The sequence below is a fragment of the Larimichthys crocea genome, chromosome IX, assembly GCF_000972845.2.
Source record: "Larimichthys crocea isolate SSNF chromosome IX, L_crocea_2.0, whole genome shotgun sequence".
NCBI classification, from domain to species: Eukaryota; Metazoa; Chordata; class Actinopteri; family Sciaenidae; genus Larimichthys; species Larimichthys crocea.
The window spans coordinates 8354638-8378605 of NC_040019.1; the positions used below are offsets into that span (position 1 = coordinate 8354638).

At 40.6% G+C, this 23968-nt stretch overlaps 1 protein-coding gene across 1 annotated transcript; it reads left to right on the forward strand.

The window, feature by feature from the left end:
* The first annotated feature begins 2300 nt into the window (after positions 1–2300).
* ermp1 (endoplasmic reticulum metallopeptidase 1) lies at positions 2301–22234 on the forward strand. The gene is made up of 15 exons (XM_010738306.3): positions 2301–2911; positions 5239–5543; positions 7798–7925; positions 8983–9088; positions 9508–9654; positions 9773–9865; positions 12297–12509; positions 12592–12812; positions 15584–15758; positions 15923–16113; positions 16349–16501; positions 16909–17111; positions 17204–17319; positions 17708–17871; positions 18411–22234. Exons 1-15 carry the CDS (start codon positions 2637–2639, stop codon positions 18585–18587), a joined length of 2667 nt encoding a protein of 888 aa, XP_010736608.2. The 5' UTR covers positions 2301–2636; the 3' UTR covers positions 18588–22234.
* Positions 22235–23968: the final 1734 nt, after the last annotated feature.

Here is a 23968-nt window from a genome sequence, read left to right on the forward strand (position 1 = left end):
AAACCTTGTGTTTGCTAAAAATCGTGCTATATAAATAAAGTGGATTGGATTGGATTGGATTGTTTAACATATGTTGTTTTTGTTTGTTTGTATACCTGGAGTATTGTAACAAAAATAATTCCCCCCTCGGATTATTAAAGTATTACTGATTCTGATTTTATAACACATACAATAAACAGATATCACATTGATAAGATTAGGAAAATTGCTATTGTGGATATGACAAAAGATATGGGAAGATTTACAAATGATATTATGGCTAATAGGTAATGTACTTTTAATATACTATTTTTATATATAATATCTTATAAAGAAAAACAAAACAATGGGGCTTTAAACAGAATGGCACCGGTCCATTATAACTTTCTGACCAAAAATAGTCTGACAAACTATTTGTATTTGTTTGTTACATTAATTGTTCTGTTATAATTATGTCCGTTTAATTATATAAAGATCTACATCCTGCTTAAAATGAAATATAAAATCTGTTTAAATTATGATTAAATAATCTCATAATATATTTCGTTTAATTTAACTTTAATTATCAGTAGAATATCCTTAAATATTCTCTAAATAAATAAAATAAAAACGACTTTTATTTTGAAAGTGCGGGACATGAGTTTACGTGTAGCTTCACGCGCTTGCTAACCAGCTAACATGCTAACCAGAAACGCTACAAGCTAAAGATGCTACATGAGTAACTTCACCAAAGAGAACTGACTGTCAATAACAATGACAATAACAATAAGAACATCAGATCGTACACCCAGTGTCGTCACTAACAAGTGTTTATTATGTATATATGACTATTAATTTGAATGTCAAAACAAACCAACGCGACCTTCCTGTTTATGTTAGCCGCCGTCAGGCTAACGGCTAATATGTGTTTACATGGGAGGTGTAATGGAAAAGTACCAGCCAGACAAACTTAGAACAAAGATACTAAAGGTGTTTGTTTATCACATGATTATCTAACAAGCCATGACGCCACATTCAATCTCATTTTGACACTTACAAAAAACAAAAAAACAAACTTAAATGTATAAATGTATCTTATGTTTATACAGTGAAGTAAAGTAAGTACATAAAGTACTGCAACTAAGTATAATTTTGACGTTATTTGTACTGTATTTAAATTTGATGCGACTTATACTACATTACACTTTAAAGGAAAACATTGTATCGCTACATTTATTTAACAGCTAATACAGTTAATACTGTACTGCATTGCAGAATCAGTCTGCAGGTTAATTATTAAACAGCCCATCAGTGTATAGCATCACCGTCAATGTTATCGCATCAATAAAAGTAATACAATAACACATACATATATAATGTAACGAGTCAACAACAACAACGTCAATGACTAGGCTATTTTTTGATACTTTTAAGTACTTCTGTTCTTTTACTTAAATTATATTTGAACGCAGAGCTTCTATGGACTTGACTTCATTGTATGTAATCCTGATTTAAAGGTGAAAAAATTAGAAGTAAGTAAGACTGGAAAAAAACATGGTAAGACGAGAAAAGTCAGTGTGCAATGACTAAATTGATGATAAAATACTGTACAGTGTTGTACATCTCGTATGTTGTGCTCATGTCGTCCACACGATGGCGACAAATCTGTAGGATAATAATATCACTTTATGACAATTAAATAATAAATAATAATAATAAATAATGCTGATGCTATTTTTAGAACAATTGCTAAATGTTCAATAAGGAAATATTCAATATAAATCTTAACGGTGAAATGTGCCTTTACGTCCCCTTCATGTGGTCCCATCATACTTTGTACAGCTAAAAGCCATCTGCTCACTGAAACTGCATACTGGGCATCAAGTCAATATATTTACAGCAATAGTTACTAAAATAGATGAAAAACTATCTTTTTAACTGCATACGTCGGCACGAATGAGTGTGAGATACAATGTATGCGTGATGTGTAATGGGAGAAAAGTATTTATTACTTAATTTATGATCTATTTTATTCTTTATGATAATACATTAGTGATAATAATGCAATAATATAATATATAATACACTCTGTCTGTATAAACGTGTCTTGTTGGAAAGGCACTACAAATTAAGATTAGCTTTGCATAACACTTCAAATGTATACTTGTGTAAGCAGGGTATTTACATGGTATTTCTTCACTATGGTATTACTACTGTTCCCTAAGTAAATAATCTGAATACTGGTCTAATGAGTGTAGGATTAATTGCAGTGCTTTTCTGTTGCATTGTGTTACTTACACAGGGGGGTTCACTGAGTTCATATTAAAGGAATAGTTGCAAAGATTTCAGTGAGATAATTCAGTTTCTCTTAAACGTTGAACTGTTCCTTTAAAGTGACATTAATTGCTGTCTAATTATCTAGTTAATTTCGCCTCAGGCTCTTACGTCAGTGCGTTAAACCTCCTCCTCCTCCCTTTTTTTCTCTCGCTCGGCATTTTTAAAGCGCACACCGCCCTTCTTCTTCTTCTTCTCACTCGAGGTTTGTCCCTCAGCGCGATCCGTCGGTCCGGGCAGCAAGAGGTGGAGGTGGGGGCAGCAAAAAAAAAAAAAAAAAAAAAAAAGAAAAAGCAGCGACGCCTGACAGCGACGCTTGCAGCTGATGTACCGCTGGCTCAAAAATGGAGAGCGACACCACTGTCAGGAGAATAAAAGCCTTCGGGTCGCAGAGTTATGCACCGCAAGATAACGACGGTTCCCGGGACCGATGCGGGAATAACGGCTACAACGGTGACCCGAAGAGGAAGCCCGAAGTCAGCCTGTACTTGCTGCGGGAAGGGGTGGCAGCTTTCCTGGTCTCTGTGTTTATTTTGGTACTGTGGGGACTTGTTCATTTATCGTTACAGCAGCTCGTCATCGGGAAGCCGAGCGGTGAATTCAACGCGGTGAGAGCTCGGTGAGTTTTTTTTTGTTTTTTTTAATATAACACTCACCTGCTCGGTGTTGAAATGTTGGCTATCCGTCTCCAAGCAGCAGAGACCCGGCTAACCTTTCCTCTAGTTTGGTAACAGACCCGCCTAGAAACCACTACCGGGTGTCTCTTCCACCTCCACCTTTACCTATGCCTCCTCTTGGGTATGCCAGGTGTTTTCATAGAAGAGACGACAACAACAACCTGAAGGGGATGATTTAGTTAAATGATGTAGCCTGCAGGAAGAAACGAGCATGTTATTCCACAAACAGAAAAAAACATGTCAAACCAAGAAAAACAGGTCAGAAAGGACACGTTTAACTAGGTAAGGTAACGCATTAAATATTTATTTGTTTAACACATCTCACACTCACACAAAGGCAGTTCAAGGTGCCTGACATGATGTTGTATTCAAACATTAAACAGGAAATCCAAAGGACAGGAAGGACAGAAAAACTAAAAGTAAACAGGTAGATATGTTTTAAAAGGACTAGTTTCAGTAATTTTATTAAATAAATATATAAAAGCCAACGACAAGCCCAATGCAAACATAGCTGTGGTCCGTTTTTAAGTTAATGTCATGCAAATAAATCAAAAAGTGTGTGGGCGTTTTCTGTTTTGTGTCGGTGTAATGTAAATATCCTTAGGCTGTGGACACTTTAGTGGGAAAAAACAAGCAATTTAAAGATGTCAACTTGACTTCTGGCAACTATTTTCTGACATTTCAAAGACAAAGTGATTAAAACCGTCGTTTTAAATACATTTAAATAGCAACAGTTGCCTCCCTAGTCTGAATATTGATGATTATTGGATTGATTTTTGTTATTATTGATTATTATGTGAGGATAAGCTTGTTTTTCTGTTTCACGTAACCATAACATAAACACCTTTTTTGTTTTCTCTGACTTCTCAGACAAAATAAGTTGTTTCAAGGCACTGATGTTTTAATAGAACAACAACAACAACAACAACAACAATAAAAAATCAAACAAAGTTACAGACAGATGAATTAATAATAAAATGCAGCTTACGTGACTATAGATAAAGTTACGTCCTGTTCATTTCTAGATAAAAACAAGCTTCTTAAGTTTCAACAGCTTTTGCCAGATTTTCAGTCCGTGTGAGAAAGAGAGACGAGGATTATGGCGTTCAATCTGAGGTCCGCAGAGCTTGCTGTTGAGCTCCTGAAAGTGCCGGGTGACGGGATTTGCCATCATTTGGCCGGTTGCTCTATAAATGAGTCAGGCGTGCTTGCATTTGAGCTGATTAGAGCTCTGATCTTCTTTGGTCACAATCATGGCTTTCACGAGTCCATGACCTGCCAATCGAGATTTGAATTATGAGCTTGAGCATGAAACTGTGTCTCAGAAGCTGCTGTAAAAACGTAATTAAAGCAGCAGCTCAAACGTCTTAAATGGTCATCTGGTACCACTTTGTCACTACAAGAAAACTCCTCGTAGGGGAGGACTTTGTGACTTTGGTGTCTAGAGCAAAAGAAAAAACATTTTCCATATCTGATCCATGTTGTAACAGCGGGACTACAACACATGGCATCAGCCACCGTGGTTAGATGACAAATATTATCATTTGGTGGCTGTGAGCATCAACTAGCACAGCGGCAGCCCCTCTGCAGGTGTGGGATGTGGCGCTTATGCTGGCCTTTCTTGGACAGCTGCAGAAAAGACCAGCAGCAGCAGCTGCTTTTTTTATTTTTTTTTGAAGAAGAAAAGATGAGGAAACGTATTTGTTTTTCTTTTTTCCTGTGCCGGGCTTGGCTTAATTTCCTGTTTCGATCTCCTGCGGGAGTCTGTGCAGTGACAAGGAAGATCAGGTCAAAGTAATACAGAAACATGACATAGCATAACCCGACTGGAGACAGGGCAGTGGCCCAAAGTGAGCCAGATTCAACAGAATCTGTAGAGAGATGTCTGAACTTAAACCCGGTTTCACTTCAGCTAATCAAGCACTAACACTAGTAGCACTGTTAACTTTCCTGAAAGGTATATCTCTAATCTTTATAAGAGTTGTTTCACTCTGTTTAAACACACAGGCAATTGTGTGCGTGTCTACAGTCGCATGAGCAGTCAGCAACGTTTTCCTGTTTAATCTAGGTAAAGTTTAATCTAGGTAAAGTTTTGAAACCTCAAAGTGGTTTTTAGAAAGACTGTCATGCACTGTGCCCTCCCATACGTGCATGCATACAATAAGTCATTGTCTTTAAATGAATAAGATATGCTGCAATGTTGTGAGGGAATGAACAGTCTTGGTTTAATCTTCTCTGTTTCACTCTTTTCCTCACTTGACAATCTTAGACGGCACTTGGAGCAGATCACCAGCGTCGGCCCTCGGCCAGTGGGCAGCCACGAGAATGAAGTACTGACAGTGGGCTACCTATTGCAACAGATAGAGAACATTAGAGTCGAGACAGCAGCGGGCCCCCATCAGCTCACGGTGGACGTGCAGCGTCCCACCGGCACTTTCTCCATTGACTTTCTTGGAGGCTTCACCAGCTTCTATGACCGCGTCACCAACATCGCTGTCAGGCTGGAGCCAAAGGGTGGGACGCAGCATCTCATGCTGGCCAACTGCCACTTTGACACAGTGGCCAACAGTCCAGGTATGTGATGATTCATCCTTTTCTTGAAGAATTCTGCCTACAGCGTGTGAACACTGGTAATTAGGTAAGGTAATGAGACAGTTGTTTGCACACAACTTACATGTCGGTACATGCAGAAAACATTCAAGCACCTTTCTACCAAACTAGAATTACCAGAAAGGAAAAGACTTTCAATTTTAAGTCTTGTAATAAATGAAACACGATATGTCCTGTATATTTGCTCAAATCTATATATTTTTTAATTGATTGCAACTTATCAAGTCTGTTATAACCACTGACAGCTGCCACCGTGTTGACAGTCGTGCTTTTTCTTGGCTAAACTAAAAATCAGCATATATGCGGCACACACCTGTCAATCAAAGTGACCATGCTGTTATTATATATATCTTTAAGCCTTTAAATAGTTTGAACAGGTGAGTTAAAAAAGGATTCAGCCTTTAGTTATTCAGTTATTATGAATGGGGAAATTATCTATAGAGACCAAAACAGTTTTCTGTACCAGACTGTAAATATGTTTATTTCTGCTGTGAAGTTGGACATTTTAACATGGAGGCTTATGGAGACTGACTTGTTCAGTAGCCAACCTCAAGTGGACGTTTAAGGAACTGCAGTTTTTGGCACTTCCACGTTTTGGGTGTAACCATCAAGTGTCATCTTGGTCATCTATAATCTTTAGTTCCCATTTTGGGTATAATGGTATTGTCCTGTCACATGAGGATCTAATAAGCACTTGTTTTTATATTTTATTTTTTTAATGGAGCTAGCAGCATGCTAAAAACTTTGATCCAGATATCAAATAAAGATTCAATGTACAAACATTCAGGAGGACGAATCCTGTTGAATGTTGTCAGTCCTTGTAGTGCCACCATGAGGTTATCATTTGGGGTTCACAGGGAAAACTAGTAGGTGGTTTGTCGTGAAGTTTGATTCAGACAGAGGATGGATTATAAATATTAGAAATATCAACATGTTAGAATGATCATTGCTGGCATGTTAGCATTTAACTCAAAGCATATCTGTGCCACAGTACAGCCTCACAGAGCTGCTTGCCACAAACAGTCATATTGTGCCTCTACCAGGAAGCTGATCGGAGCAATCAGGATCATATCTAGACCACACAGTAATAGTGTTTGCTGATGATAGGTAGCACATTGTGGTTTGTAGCAAGTCTTTGTCTGGTTTTAAGTCAGGAGTCTGCACTGTTTCACTGTTTCACTCCACACCCATCAGCCTGTTTTGCTACTCCACACATACACACACATTTGCACGCACAGCTTCACTGGCAAAGGGAAATTGATCCAAGAGGTGTGGACCAGGAAGATATACATACATTTTGACATCCACCGCTGCCTGCCAAGCCTTTGATTTCATGGACTTCAAAACACACAACGTTTATGCAAAAGATAATACTGGGGAAAAAAATAAAAAGGCAGTGCTTTGTCTTGCACATATGTTTGTCCACATAAGTTTATTGCATGCACATGCAAGCAGCCAGTACAGGAAATGGATAAGTCAAAGCTGACTTTATTTATACTAAAGTTTTTTTCCTCTACGCATTATTACTATATGTGCACAGGTGAACTATTCAGGCTTTGCTTTGTCCTTGCTATATTCTGAGATTTCTTTTTGGGGGAAAAGGATTAATATGTTGTTAAAACAAGTGGTAGCGACAGGAGCATGAATGGTACCTAGACAGACAGCAAACGGGCTTCCACCCCTACCTCTTGAACACATTCTCTCCAGAAAGCCGAAGCACATGATGTCTCAGTTTGGCTCTGTGATCTGAGAGCACTTTCTTCCCCTTTTTCTTCTCATTTATTCTCTGTATATTGTGTTCCTCATCACTAATGTGTCTAATCTCTCGGCGTCACATGCCCTGTTCACATGGTCTTTTCATTTTATTCTCGCACCCCTTTCCCCTTTGTGCTCTTAGCATTATACAAGCACTGGGAGCTTTTTACCAGCTTGCCGCATTCTTCACATTTCCCTTCCATTCTCACGCATTTGGGAATGTGTGTTACTCTGAAGTATGTGTCTTTAAAATCATCTGCATGTGTCCTAATCCCAAACTGAACCACTGCATCAGGACAACTGGGAGATCTGGGCGAACGGTTGCTTCACTCTGTGTTGTAAATGTCAGGCCAAGCCAAGCTTTTGTTGCCTGATACAAATGTGAAAGGCAAGTCGGAGCTCACATTACACCAAACTGAGCAGCTTTTTTAGTATTTTTGATACACTGCTTTCTTTGTCTTAGGTGCCAGTGATGATGCAGTGAGCTGTGCAGTCATGCTGGAAGTCCTCCATTCTCTGGCTAACCAGTCTACTCCTCTTCATCATGGAGTTGTCTTCCTCTTTAACGGGGCAGAGGAAAATATCCTGCAGGTAAGAAGAAGTGACAAGGACACATATTTCACCCTGTACAGTCTTATGGTCCGAGACATGAAAGAGTTATTGAGTGTATTTGTGTAGCCCAGTCTGGACAGCAGTTTGTCCAGGGTCCTTCTCTCCGCCACTGTCACCAGTGCTAGCCCTCCTCACCGGTCTGTCCAATCGAGCTGCATCCCTCTTCTTGTTGCTTCCTCCCGAGCACATCACAGCGTAGAAGAGAACACTTGCCACCACAGACTGGTAAAACATCTGCAGCAGTTTGTCGAAGGAGCCTATTCTCCTCGAGAAGTACACAGTACTGCCCTTTCCTTTCCAGTCCAACCTGCTGGAGATGGTTCGACCTGCACCACCTCACGAAATCCTCAACCATGCCCCCTCCCGTCTGCCTTGACACAGCCAGCTATCACAGTATCATCCGAGTGTTTCTGCCTGTGGCAGAGCCCAGAGCTGGAAGTCAGATGTGTACAAGGTGAACAGGATTGGCAAGAGCAGATTCCTCTGTTGTGCTCCGTGGCTGCTGACCACAGTGTCTGACGTGCAGCCTTTAAGCCCTGTGTAGCAGATAAAGGACGACATCCTCCACGCTCACCTTCGCCTGGTATGCAAACTTCAGTGGATCCTGTGCGGTCTTCATGATTTGAAGAAGTCACCCGGCTCACTGGGGTGTTTTTGTTTTTTTCTTGCGAACCGGGATAAGACATGAAGTCTTCCAGAGCACTGGCACCCTCGTCAGATGCAGGCTCATGTTGAACACATGCTAGAGTGGCTTCACCAGCATCCTCGGACACACCCTGTCTGAGCTCGCTGCTTTTTTCTTCCCTGTCAGCGTCCTTAAATGCCATCTTCTTTCTATTCAGGATGTCCTTGACATTATTGGTGATCCAGGGCTTGTTGTTAGGAAAGCAGCTCAAAGTTTTAAGTAGCCTGCCTCCACCACTTTGGATCACTTTATATATAACATCTCCTCCTTTTTTTGTTTTTCTTACATTCTTACTTTCTCTCTCACTAACTCTTCCTCTCTCTCTCTCCTTGTACTCATTGTCTCCATCAGGCCAGCCACGGTTTCATTACTCAGCATCCTTGGGCCAAGCAGGTGCGAGCCTTCATTAACTTGGAGGCTGCTGGTGTTGGGGGCAAGGAAGTTGTTTTCCAAACAGGTACTGGGGCATTTTTGTTTGAGAAAATTGTTCCGGTTTGGCTTGTTTAGCATGTTTTCTCTGTGTGTTTGTTTGCATGCATAGACCACAGTCAATATTAATTTCTCCTGTAACTGGGAAAGCTTGCAAATAAATGCAGTGCTGTTTTAGAGACGTAGAGCTTAGTCTAGTTTTGTATTATGTACCTACAGTATATATGAATGCAACCATTTACCTTCTGGCAGCTTCCACTATTTATATGGTTTACTAACTTGATTATGGTTCCTGAGGAGTTTTGAACGATATCTGATACACTTACAGTATCAGCCAATGTATTTTCAACATTGTAAATTAACACTGAAGACATCAAACTACAGAACAGTGCAAAGCAAGTGTGATAATTATCCAGTATACACTTTCTTACTGTTCCTCCCCAAAAGGTCCAGAGAACCCATGGCTGGTCCAAGCCTACGTTCACGCAGCCAAACACCCTTTCGCCTCTGTGGTCGGTCAGGAGGTCTTCCAGAGTGGCATCATCCCCTCCGACACCGACTTCCGCATCTACAGGGACTTTGGTAACATCCCAGGTAATGCTGACTAATCTTCAGAGTACAGTATAGAAATGAGTCATGAATGTAACCTTTCTGTGTCAAAGAATACAAAGCAGTGATGGTTTTAGTTTGTGTCTTTTTCTTTGTCTTACAGGCATTGATCTGGCTTTCATCGAAAACGGTTTCATCTACCACACCAAGTATGACACTGCTGACCGAATCCTGACAGACTCGATACAAAGAGCCGGTATGCAAATAAGCCCACATGCTTCTACTTACACCTATGTGTACGTTTATTTATTTTGCAAATACATTCGGCGCATGTTAGCTGACGGGTGTGTCTGTCTGTCTCAAGGAGGAACCGGTCACTGCAGCAGTTGACTGTTGTCGTATAAACAACTGCCAACGCTTGTGTATGTGTCACAGACACAAACACACTCTGTCCATTTGTGCTTTATCCCTCCAGTGTCGGACAGATCAGCATACTGCTGATCTCATTATTTCCCAGAGAACTAAGAAATGCATACATACATAGCAGCAGCAGCAGACATTTACTGTTGCCCTCATTTACTTTGTGCATCTGTGGTGCGAATTATTTTGCTTTGCTTAACAGAGAATCCAGGCAGTCAGCACTAAAAACCTGAGACGGTTGGCATTTTTCCCCTCTCCCTCTACTGGTCATCTCCCTCCTCTTCCACTGCGTACAGTAACTCGCTGTGAAGGACATGAATTATTAGAGAGAGAAAGTGAGATTTCAGAGGGAGGTAGGAGGTATTTTTAGTCTGTAGAGACGAACAGTTTTGTAAGGTGGATGGAGCAGTGGATGCAGATACACCGTCAGCTCTGCTCTGATGATACCTGCAATGAACAGCATGTTTTTTTTGGCCTCTTCCTCTTACAGCTCTGTCCCTAGACAGAAGTGCAAGGCTAGCATTGTTCTAATGTTGAACGATAACGCAGCCTGGACTGTAAAGATACGCATGTCACTGTGAAATGACTTTAAAATGTATGTCACAGATTGTCACAGTGAAATACAGACAGGAAAGTTGTGGGTGAACCACGAATCATTTAGCTAAGCAAGGCACCGCAACATGAACAAGTAGATGTTGTAAACTCCGTTGTTTACACTTTTAGGCCACAGCGAGCCCACCAGGCGGAAGAACAATGGAGCTTTGTCCGGTCCATGTGTTTGTGGGGGAGTGTGTACTGTTAACTGTGCAGGCAGGCAGGAAGAAGTACATAGAGTAGTGCGGATAAAGGAAACTTAGCCTCGGGCAGCAGTAACCAACACGACGACCTCTTACCAATCCTTCACGATTTCTCATCTACATTCACCATGATTGTAGCCCATTTCATGGAAAGTCCTCTAGGTGTCCTGTATACTGCTGCTGTGTTGTGTAACTACGAGAGGTCATAAATATGACTTGCCCTCACACACACCTCACCACCGCACTCTTTTACAAACACAATACACACCCGGAGACGGAGTAGTGAGATCGAAATGATAAGAAGATAAGGAAATCATTGTGTGTGTGTGTGGGTCGGTGAAATTGCACAGTTTCTCTTACATATCCTGTCATGGGTGAAACTTTAATACGAGCCTAAGACTGAATTGTCTACCATAATTAGAAAATAGCTGGTACTTCACCCGATGATTAAAGCAGAGATTATATGGCTCGGTACACAGTAACAGACTAGTATCTTATTTGTTTAATTATTTACATGGCGCTCATGTGTACACTGTTTCATAGCTGCAGAAAATACTGTTTCCATGACCATGAGAAAGGCCACTACAACAAGGGACAAACTACTACACAGTCTGTCCCTTACTGATCAGAAGGTTACACTGAGTCAGCAGTAAAAGCTGTCCGTGCTGTCCGTGCTGTCCGTGCTGTCCGTGCTGCATATGATGTGTCAGCTGTATAAAGGGTGATTCTTTTGTCATATGACCATGAAGTTATCACTTTCATATTCAGTCATATTAACCATTTTGTTCCTCCCGTGGTAAGGAGTGGAGTTACAAATAGTTGGAACCAAAAACCCAAACTGATTAAACTCAGTGCTTTCTCCCTGAATTCATTTCCTGGGTTAGAGTTAAGATCTTGTCCTGCCTGTACCCTCGGGCTGTCCTCTTGATGTATTGTTTGCTCTATACTGTGAAATGATCAAGAATGCGGCAGCATGCCTGGTCTTCAATCAACCCAAAACATTAACTGGCTACCTGTTCAAATCTCTAATGTCTCCCTGCAAAGTAATCTCTGGTCCTGCACCCACTCACTTGAATGCCCTTATACAAGCATATGTTACCTCCTCCTCCGATGAACGACGCCTGGTTCTGCCACCCGGATGCTCAGGGCAATCCAAACTTTTCTCGTCTGTTGTTCCACGTTTGTGTAACACGTTACCAGTTCCTACCAAATCAGGGGTGTCTCTCTGTACCTCCAGAAAACTCCTGAAAAGACCCAGCTCTTCAGAGAGTACCTCCTCTCTACCACTACAAACAAATGCACATGCTAAATCTATCCCCCTTCTCAAACTGTCACTTGATTGTATATGAGTAGTACTTATAGCTGTACTAACATGCTGTACTAACACAAATACATACTAAATGTATGTATTTATGTTAGCACATTCCAACTTTGAACCTCATCACCTTGAAACTCGCTTCCTGTTTTCAGGCGACAACATCCTGGCCGTCCTGAGGTACCTGTTAACGTCAGAGAAGTTGGCAGATTCCTCAGAGTATCGCCATGGCAACATGGTATTTTTTGACCTGTTAGGGGTAGTCGTGGTGGCTTATCCAGCCCGTGTTGGCACCATCCTCAACTACATGGTAGCCACAGCGACCTTCCTCTATCTGGCCAAGAAAGGCTCACTCCCAGGAAACGGAGGTGGGTCACACATTTCTTTTATGTCATCGCTGGTTTGTGGCGTAGAGAAGGCTTTAACCATTCATCTCCATTTCTCTTTCAGGTGGTCGTTATGTTCGTGATCTGGCCTGTTGTACAGGTGTAGCAGTCCTGAGCTGGTTCGTCACCCTGCTCTCGGTGCTCATCGTAGCTCTGCTCGTCACTCTGCTGGGCCGCTCCATGTTTTGGTACGACCACTTCTACGCCTCCATCTGCCTTTATGGGACTGCTGCCACAGGAAAGATGATCCTCATTCACACGTTGGCCAAAAACCTATACTTTGGAGTAAGTGGAGATTTTAATACTGGGCTTCGAATAATAAGTAATAATGTTTATCTCTTGGAGCTATCTGAACGCCTCCAAACAAGGCGGCTGTCTTCAGTCTTTATACTAAGCTAATCTAACCATCTTCTGGTTCAGACTTCATATTGAAGCGACAGAGATGATAATAATATAAATCTTCTCATCCTACTCTGGCCATAAAAATTAATATTGTGTGTATATACAAAAATCTTTTACTATTCTTTTAACGTTGGACAGTAACTTTCTGTGTGTAACTGCAGAAGTAGGCTACGGTAAACTATGGAGATATGCTTTAATAACTTAATTTCATTGTGCAGTATTACACTCCATTACTCTGTCTGCTTCATTGTAGTGTGTAGTGTAGTTTTTTACTTATTGTTTGTTTGTGTTTTATAGCATAGTTTAGTTTGAACTGCAAACCAAACTAAGGCTAAATCTAGTCAGCCACCCTGATTTGAATCAGTACAGTAGAAACCAGTTTATATCACTTGAAGATGTCACTCCTGTGAGGTTAAATGGGGGAAATTATGTGTATCTAGATTTAGATCCTATCCTACTGTAAGTCTAGGCCAAAGGTGAGTCATGACATTTTTTTTTCTGCTGAAGCTGAAAAAATGTTGCCCGGCTTGACTTAGATTGACATCTTTTAACAATATATCTTGTTCAACAAACATGTTTCTTCTGCACACAGTGTAGACTTCATTTTAGTTCAGTTCAACTCCTCTCCTATATTTGTATATTGCTTCATGCAAACCGATTGCATCACATTATTTCCTGGAGCATAATATCTCATGATGATGCTGAGCTCATCACTGAGCTCACATTTAATGGGGACTAAAGTGTAGCGGGTAGAAAGCCAGACACTTCCTCTTTTTCAATGGTGATAGCAGAATAGCAGTTCTTTGTGTTTGCTTGTGTGTGTGTGCAGCGGCCATCTGTCATACTCACTGCCAATCACGGCATACTCTACGGCTGAGAGTCAATTGACCGGTGTGACGTTTTATGAGTATACCAGCTATCAAATGTTACCCTCTCTGCCTGCTAATATCAAAGCCTGTTCTTGCATTTCTATCAGTGCCAGAAACTTTTTGATACACTCTGTACTTTTTAGGAGGCGCTGTTCAACTCACATATTGTATGTCTGACATTTAGTAAATACAAGTGTTTATTTGGGATTGAAACTATCACAGAAAGTTGTTTTTATGGAGCTAACCACATTACGAACTCCAGCTTTTCATGGCTATTATCCAGAAAGGACACAGACAAACCTTTCTCCCAGACCACATAAGGCTTCATCTCCAATGTAACAAAACCTCTATTGAAAGAGCAGAATGTATCTTTGGCCTCGTTTCAAATGGTATTTTCACTGACAAAAGAGTCTAGATACGACTGACATCATTCATTTTATCGACTTAATCATTTCTGTCTGCTCTATTAAATGAAACATGTCTGGATGAAAAGTCTACAATTTTCTACAAATTGCTAGAGCATTGATAATTTGGTATTCTGGTTCAGTGGTTTTTGGTCTTTTCTTTGCCCGATGTACCCCCACAGCCCTGTCAGATGGACTCATGTACCGCTTCCCCACCAGCCATAATTATCCCCATATGCTTCTTCATCCTGATTTTAACTGGATCTAATTGAATTATATATTATATCAATGTGGATTAGCTCTTTTAGCTTACCATTTTTACCATTTATCCATTTCTTTAACTTTTTTTATTACTAACAGTTTATGTTCGCTGGCTAACTTTTAATTTCACACTCTAAACATTGTTCAGCTGAGTCAATGAGTTGATATTTTCTTTAATGAATCATGATCACAACACCAAAATGCGGTGTGAGAAAAGAGCTGGATTGAGTATTGAGGTTTTGTTTTCCTTTTTCAGTTCTTAGTTTAAGTTTCAGGATACACTATGAAAAGTTCCTCTTGTAGGAACTGGGAAGTGCCAAGTCATATCACTGATTATTTGTTCCTGTTTTTCCACAACACTCATAGGATAATGTCTTGTTTGCAGTGATGTGTAGAAAGATGTATAATATTATTTGCGATGTACAGTTTAGTGTTTATAAGGCAGGAACTGAGGATACAGTTCTGTAATTACTAGCATGTACTGGGTAACAGAAGCTACTACAACTGCTCTTTGTGTTATTCCTTAATTAAAGTGAAACTTTTCAGAGGCTACTTATCTGAGCTGCCATCACACACTCTTCATAGACAGAAAACTTCTAGCATTCCTGTATGTCAACAGATTTTAATTCTGATAGTATACAGATAATAGTGACAACAGCTTGAGTAGAAAGATGGCAAACAAGAACAGGCCTGTTGGTCCAGGATGTTTGGTTAGCATGGGAAAAGTAGCAGACGCCTTTATTTGATTAAGTTTGTAATATGTGCGTTAAAGAATACAATGATTATTTTATCTAGACTGTGAAGAAAAATGTTTCAAAAATATATCTTTACAGCATTATCTTATCCTGAGATGCAAAATTAATCACAAATACATGGATCAAAATTAAATACAGAGTAAAATCTAAAAAAATAAAGATGACGAATATATTACTTTACATCAGCCTTGATGATATTCTCTCCCTCTAGCAAGTGTTTTTTGTGAATCAGCTGATTCCCACCTATTAAAGCAACACACAGCCCAAATACAAATTTGTATTCCACCGATGTCTCGTATCTACTCATGCATATTCCTTGTATATTAATTAGTGTGTGTGTGCGTGTGTGTGTGTGTGTCATGCAGGGTGTCCGTTTGGTGGAGCTGGCTGATCTCTACTTTGACGTGAGCTTGTTGCTGTGGTGCTGCAGCCTGGTCTGGCTGACCCAGCAGGGCTTGTGTTCGGCCTACGTGCCCATGCTAATGGTGGCCTTTCCACTGGCCACCAAACTACTGCTGGCGAAAGAATTTAAACACAGAGGTAAACTGAACTCAACTTTTGACAGTCAGACTAGGTATAAACCTTTCTGCCTTAAGATGTAGTTCTATGACAAGCTTTACTGTACTTCATCCTGTTTGATTGGGATAGCTGTGGGGCGGGTTCATGTTGATCTGACAAACTGTAACCTGTCCATCTTTCTGCAGGAGCGTCGATGAAGTACAGTGTGTTCTATCTGCTTGGCCTGGCATTGCCGTATGTCCACTTCATGTTCCTCCTTTGGGTGGTGTTTGAGATTTTCACACCCATCATGGGTCGCAGCGGTACAGAAATACCCCCCGAGGTGGTGCTGGCCTCCCTTGTCACCCTTGCAACCATCTTCCTCTCCTCCTTTTTTGTGAGTATTGCCCCCTGCTGTTTGTTTGGCAGCAGGATCACATGACCGAGCAGTTTGTTGACAGTAGCAGTTAGATTTCAGATAAGCAAACCAACTGCTACCTATAACTGACGAACAACAGAGTGGCAGTAAGATCGAATGTCATGTGCTAGATACTTCTCATATTCATTGCAAGTTTTTGTTCCTCCACTCCAGCAACATATTTCATATCTGTCTGTCTGTCTGTCTATCTCAGCTGCATTTCATCTACTTGGTACGGAGCACTAAGTGGATCCTGGCTGGTCTTGGCTCAGTCTTCATGGTCATGTTCCTGTTGATGTCCTGTGGCGTCCTCTTTCCTTATTCAGGAAGTCCCGAGAGCCCACGGCCAAAACGAGTCTTCCTGCAGGTTCAAAGTGACACACACACACACACACACACACACACACACACACACACACACACCGAAGAACAAATATGTACACCAAACACACGTGCATTTATTCAAATTATTTTAACTACAGTTGTAAAGGGGAATTTTTTGTAAATTCCCGCTTTAGTCCTGTTTATTCCCATAAACTCCCATGGAAAATTTCCAACTTTGAACTCTTTTGCAACCCTATTTGTAACTGGCTTTTTGTAGCTGGGACACCACACACTATAAGACTTCTCCACGTGTTTTTGTGATGTACGCGAGCAGGTAGTCGCTTTTCTTCCCCAAAGTAACTCCGTTAAGTAGAAAATCAAGCAGTGAATCAAGTTTAAGGAAAATATCTGCTTCAAATAAATAAATGACTTCATCCGTCCTGTCTGCAGCATACGACACGCACCTTCCACAATCTCCAGGGCCAGGTGGAGAGCCGGGATTCAGGTCTATGGATCAACAGTTTTGACTTCACAGGCATACAGCACATCACACCCCACGTCCCCGAGATCAACGACAGCTTTCGCACCGACTGCCCCGAGGACCGACCCTTCTGTGGTTACCCCTGGTACCTGCCTGTGAAGTCCCTCAGCAAGTGAGTAACTCACAGCTCCTTTTCATTCTCTTTATTGTCTTTTCATACTTTGTAGTCTTCCTCACCTCGAGTATTTTGGGTGTGTTTTGCAGAAAGAACTGGTACCTTCCTGCTCCAGAAGTGTCGCCCAGCTCTCCAGTGGAGTTCAGTCTGCTGTCCAAAGAGGAGACCAGCTGGGGGACAATCAAGATGACCTTCAGCGCGAAAGGTCAGCAGCATGTTGGGACAAAACAAAACGCAAATCTAGATAGGTTATCGTTCTATGAGTCGCATACAGAGATAAGGGTTAGGGTTAAAAAAGCCATGTGACCAATGCAGGAGGAGTCTTTGAACAGGAGGTTGCCGTTTTGAAACAACATTGAATTATTGCTTGAAAGTTCAGTCTTGATCTTGGAAACATTAGCAGACAAAATAACCTCACCACAATCCTATCGGCTGATCTTTCTCAGCAGAAGGAATTCACCCAGTTGTTGTCATAGGAATGTAGATGTTCCTGAGCACTGTAAAAACATCTCAACTCTTCCACGTTGGCTTTAAAAACAAAACATCTGCAATTCCACAACAGCTGGACAAACTCTTATCCTTTCCCTTTGCAGGTCCCAGCCACATGTCTCTGTATCTGTTGCCTCACAAAGGAGCGAGCCTCTCCACCTGGTCCTTCGGTGACGGAACGCCTCAGTTTGACCTGAGCGGGGAATATTTCATCTTTTACTCCCATGGCCTCGATGCCCCCACATGGACCTTCTGGTTTGAAATACAGGTACTGTCTGCAGCTAAAGGGACAGTCTGTACTTATATATTAATGTTTCTACATTTTGGGAAATATACTTATTAACATGGAGAGTGGTGAGCTTTAGAAGAGCTTGGATTCATTTATCTTTTGGACAAAACCAAGATAACTACCCTCCCTCTGTTATCAGTCTCCTGGCTTCAACTTCATATTTAGCATACAGACATGGAAGTTGTATCAATCTTCTCTCAGCTATTCTTATGTGTTGTTTTTGCCCACACTGTTCATCACAAATCATCCCATGCTGCTGCACGTTTGACATCCATAAAATCTATCTGTATCCAGTCGGATGAGTTTTTCTCATTCTTTTCATACCTGACATTTCTAGATTTTAGATTAGAGCAATCGCATTGAGACAAACTCCATAACCTTTTAAAGCCTCCTTTTTAAAATCCATTGCATAAGCTAAAACACATGCGGTATAATCAACTTAAAGACGAAGTGATTATTCTTACAGCTTCTGGCCTCTCTCCTTCTCATGGTTTTCCTTCTTTCCCTCCCTCTATCAGCCTCCGAGGGATCCAGACCCATCAGGCCCCGAGGGGATGATCTCTGTTGCCATCTCCACCCACTATTTTTTCGGGCCAGACCAGAGGACTGCTCAACTAGAGGAAATTCTCCCCAGGTTTCCCACTTGGGCTTTTCCTTCGGCTTGGGTTAGCACTTACGACATGTATCGATACTGAGGACGCCGCACATCAGAGGCTGACGCTGCAGAAGAGCCCGAGGGCTGCAGGGGCCCTCGAGACCAGACGGAAGATTTCAAAAGGAACAATACCGAGAGCCAGCCCTGCCGCCTTTTCACTCTGACACAAACACACTCTCTAACACACACTCACGCTCCCTCCCAGCCTGCCTGAGAGACCCCCATCACTGTGTCAGTAGGCTTTAGTAGCTAACCTGAGCAGGAAGAGATGTGCTGAGACATGCCAGAGGTAAGCTTGACCGGCTTACGGAACGACTAACTCACTGTCCGCTCACTCCGCGGTTAGCGAAACGAAGGGGTTAAGATTTTTATTTTATTTTAATTTTTTTGTACTCAATCTATCGTGCCTTTGCTTTTACTCCCTTCATCTCACTACCCGTCTTTGCTCACTTCCTCCTGTTCTTTGTCTCTCATGCAAACACCCTTCCTGAATGAATAATGTTGCATGGCTACCTCCCCCCTGCTCTCTCTTGATCGGCAAACCACTTGAGTAAATGTGTGTCTGGCTTCCTCTGCAGAAATAACACCACCACTGTCTGTACTGTAAGGTGTAGTAACATACTGATGTGTCTGTTTGGGAAGGGAAACAAAGACTTGTTGTTTTGTTTGAGCCTTTTTCCTTTTTTTTTGGACTTTAACTGGAAACTGACACTTTTGAAAGTCGCTTTTCATCAACACACACTTCTTTCTTTCTCTTTTTTTTATGAGCAAATAGTTTTTGTATTAGCTAATCAATTAACAATGACATTGCTCATTAACATTCCTCACTAACACCACTGATTTGCAGCAAAGCTCTCTCTCTCTCTCTGCGTTTCAATGAGGAATGCTAACAATCTGCTTTAATCGTCAGAGTATCTGGCATGCAGATGCAGAAAACTGTGCCTGTTAAGTGAAAACAGCTGGCTAAAGACAAAATGTCAAGGTGTCCTTTTTTAAAAAGGAGAAGCCTTCCTGATGACGAGGATTTTGCACTGAGGGCAATATCGAGGTCTGAACTTTTTTTGCCCTGCTGTGTTCAAACAAACGTGTGATTTCTGGGCTTGGTGAGACCGCTCACAGCTCACAGGGACTCTAAATGTCCTGTGATTTATTCCCTGATCCTCGAGGAAGGACTGGGTGGAAAAACTCATTAACAGCATCTGTGTCTGTCAGCTCGTTCTGTCTCATGTGTAAGTGTTGATTATTTACTTTTGCTGTTACTGTAATCGTGTTTGTACGTTTTTCAAACTTGACTTTTTCCTCTGTGCTACGAGCTGTCTCCAGCAGCACCGTCGAATCTCTTCAATTATTTGATTAATCAATTAGTAGATTAGAAGATAAATCCAACTATTTTGATAATCAGTTAATTGAAATTGACAGAAATCTGCTGGTTCCAGTTCCCCAAACTTGAATATATAATAGAGAGAACATCATGTCAGCTTTTAAACCTGTGGGCTTTAAAAACTATTCTTTGATATTTAATATAAGTGTAAACGATTGATCAAGAACACAATGGGAAGATTTTTTGATACTAAAAATAATCATAAATTGCTGCCCTAAAAGAAAAGGATCCAATAACCTTACGTGTTGACTGCAGATCGGGAAAACTTAACCTGTTTTCAGTCACTAACCACTAAAAACACAGACACCAAATCAGTATAGCAATATAGAGACTTTATTTTCCAAGTTGGATTTTCCAAAACATTATTTTATTGGTCTGTATTTTCTGGAAAATACATGTAGTTTGGTACTAATCATATGGAACATAGAGATAAATCAGTCTACATGCATACATGCATTTAACACATATGGAAAAATAAAGCTTTCAGGAAACGTCCTAATAAGTTATTCAGAACTAACAGACCTGTAAAATAAAGCAGCTCTATGTCGATGTTTTTAGATGAAATTAACTTCTGTTTCCATAAATAATCTCTGTTGTAGACAGATGACATGGTGTGGCTGCTCAGCTAATTATCAACCCGGTGAGGCGTTTGCATTTACATTTAATTAGGTTTCTCTCTGAAATGTGTCTTAAGAATGTATAATTTTACATCGGTGCTGCTGCAGACAGCTTATACCGTTAATATTTCCTGTGATGTTCTTCTGTGATATTTCTTCAGTTTCACTCCTCTCACGTGGAGCTGTATCCGTTTGTTTTGTTGCCTAGACTCCCAAGTATCACACCCACAATCCATTTAATGGCCTGTTTTGTTTTAGTCGGGGACGGGTTGTACTCGAAACAAAGTGATAACTGTTCGTATTTTCAGACAGCCTCTCCTTGGAAGACATTCATTGTGTTGGACTTGGTTGTTCACGTTAAAAAGTGACAGGAATAGTTGTACCAAGAATGAAAAAGGAGAGAGCTAGAGAGGCAGAGAAGTTCAATCCATGGCTCCTTTCTCACCTTTTTTACGGCGTGAATGTCGGAAAAGTGTGAAGAGACGAGGTTTTGAAGCTATCTGATCATCTGACAGGCACTTCTAACAGAGTATACTGGCCCCTTCAGTGTCACCACTACCTCCACAATGATCAACATTTCATGTTCTTGTTCTTGGTTTGAATGTTTTGTATGTTTTCTGCTAACTAAGTGGAGATTTATCTGTTTCCATTGTGTTTTGATAGTTGAATCACAAAGCTGTGTTATCAAAAAAACAAAAAAAAAAACCAGAGTGACCATCCTCAGTCTCACATAAATCTGTTAAAACACACAAATGTCACACAGTTGCTTGTTGGTGGTCGGACTCCTGATGATGGAGTTGTAAAGACTACGGAGATCCACTGAGCAAAAATGGTCTTCGGTCCACTTTGTGTCGCACCCGGCGACCGCTGTCGTTGTGATCCACGTTGTCTTGTTTAACACAGAATTAAAAAATGCTAACATGAAGGAGGCCTTAACATTTCGCTTCCAAAGACAAACAAACTATTTACTGTCGTGGACACAAACGTCTCAGTGGTCTTAAAGCCATCAGGTGCTTCACTGCGCAGAGTTTTTATGTTCCTCGATTGTTTTCTGTTGGAAAGTTTCAACTTTAAAAACCATCACAGCCTTTATTGGCACTTTGCAAGCTGAAAGCAGATTGTCTCCTTTTACACTTATGCACAATCTCACGACTAGGTCCACTCGATGCCATGATCCTTCTCAACAGATGCAGTGAAAATGTAGATATTCAAAAAGCTTCTGAGTCCACGTCCATGTTTGCTTAAAGGTTAAAAGTTTCCAAGGTCAAAGAGGAACATTGATCTTTTAAGCCGACATGCACGAGGAGTCCTTAAAGTACTCCGACTGCAAAGAAGGTGTGATACTGTTGAAAGCTCCAGAGCAGAGTGGACCACAGTGACGCCTCGAAAAGGAAAATATCAAATCTGTCAGACATTTGCTGTTATGAATAAGAAAAGAAGAAATTTATTCGGCTTGTGAAATTGTTGTAAAGATTGTTGTTGTTCATCTTAAAGGAACATACTTGTGTTTTTTTTTTTTTTCTTGCCACTCACACAAAATCACATATACTTCAAACTTTACTGTAACCTTTTAAAGCAGTGAAAGCAGCTTTACTGGAGATGGGAACATCAGCTGCCTGCTGGAAAACATGCTGTAAATGAAACATTGTGGGGAAAAAAACACCAGTATGGTTCTTTTTTTTTTTTTTTTTTTTTTTTTTTTTTTTTGGTTTTTTTTTTTTTTTTTTTTTTATAAATACATGTAATAATTTATTCCTCTCAAACAGATGCTGCTGCATTACCTCTGTGCTGCTCAGTAGCTGTGACAGAGTCGACATGAGCCACAGCAGAAACAGAAACACTAAACTGCATAATGTTTCTCCTTCACAGCTGGCCAGGTGTGTCCTGCACTGTGACCACCTCGCTGGCTCTCTGTAGTCCATCAGTCTGTAATCAATTATCAGGTTTATGGAGCCCGAACAGTCAGATGAACCTCACTGTCTTTAACCTGGTCTAATCAGCACAGCAGTGCTTGGAAATCTGCACCATGAATGTGTTTTTTCTTTTTTTCTTTTTACAAAATAAGTTTTACTGTAGACGGTGAAAAGCGGCCCGGGCTTCTGAAATGTTTGTTTGACTTCGGATCTAACGAAGAAAACCTACAAATGACAAGTTGACATTAGAGTTGAGTCATTTCAGTCGAAGTAAGGCCTCCAGCAAACACACACACACACACACACACCATCAGTGTGTAGCTGTCTGTCAGTGCTGTGTGGTGACACACACACACACACGCAAATCTGTTTTATTCAAAGTGCTACAGTTGTGTCTATGGGAGAAAAAGCTTTATTAACAATGTAAATGAATATTTTTCTAAAAAAATCTGTAAAGTGGCGTACTGAAAGCATGGAAACAGAAAAGTCTAACGTTAAACGGGATGCTGAATAACAAGAGGTGACGTAAACGCTGTGAAATGGCTCGTCTGACGCCACTGGTGCTCCCCACTCAGACTAAAGCTCGCACTGAGCGCTGCTAGAGAGCTTTAACATGGAGAGAAAACAAACTAATTTTTAGGTTCCAGTGAATTTAAAAGTCACTTTGTAACAGAGTCTAATGTATTAATGTGGCTCAGCTCAGACTGAGAGGTGACTATGTGCTGCACAGTGTGTTTTTTTTTTTTCATTCAGTGTAAACGTGGATGTAGCTGTATCGTCATCACATGTAAGAGTCACAAAAAGAAATTAACAATCGTCCATATCAGTTGAACTGAAATCTGTCCTGGGATATACGTTGACATGTCTTATCGCCTGTTGTTGAAGGATGTAGTTTTCTTTTTTTTCTCTTTATGAATGTTTAAAAAAAGGTTTTGTTATCGTTACCTGGATTGTGTTTTCTTTTTGTCCAACATCTTGACTCTTCACCCGATTCTTGAACTGTTTAGGTTTTGTTCTAAGAGTTAAATTAAGATTTTTTTTTTTTTTTTTAATAATACTGATCATTTTGTTTCTTTTGTGATTGATTTGACACTTTGAGTAACTGTAACAGTTAAGTTTCTCCTTTTGAACTGCTGTTTTCCGTTTTTTTTATTTTTTTTATTGCATATTTGTCTGTTAGTTGGAATTAAGTGATTGATGTGACTGTTGCGATTGGGATTAATCTGGTTACAGGGTTATGGGATGATTTTACATTATGCAAAAAGCTTGAATTAAATTAGCACCTGTACAGCAATTAAAATGCTTATTACGTTAAATGTGTCGTATTATATCTATTTGCAACATTTTACTTTAACAGCAGATCAGTTTCTAACTAGAAGACTGCGTTTCCTGCAGGAAATGCAATGTGGATGCCTCCTGCTGAAATGCCTGGAAAACAGTAGAGGTATTAAAAAAAACAAATACAAAGTTAAACTGTAATAATTTTAAAAATAGTTGAATAGTTAATAGT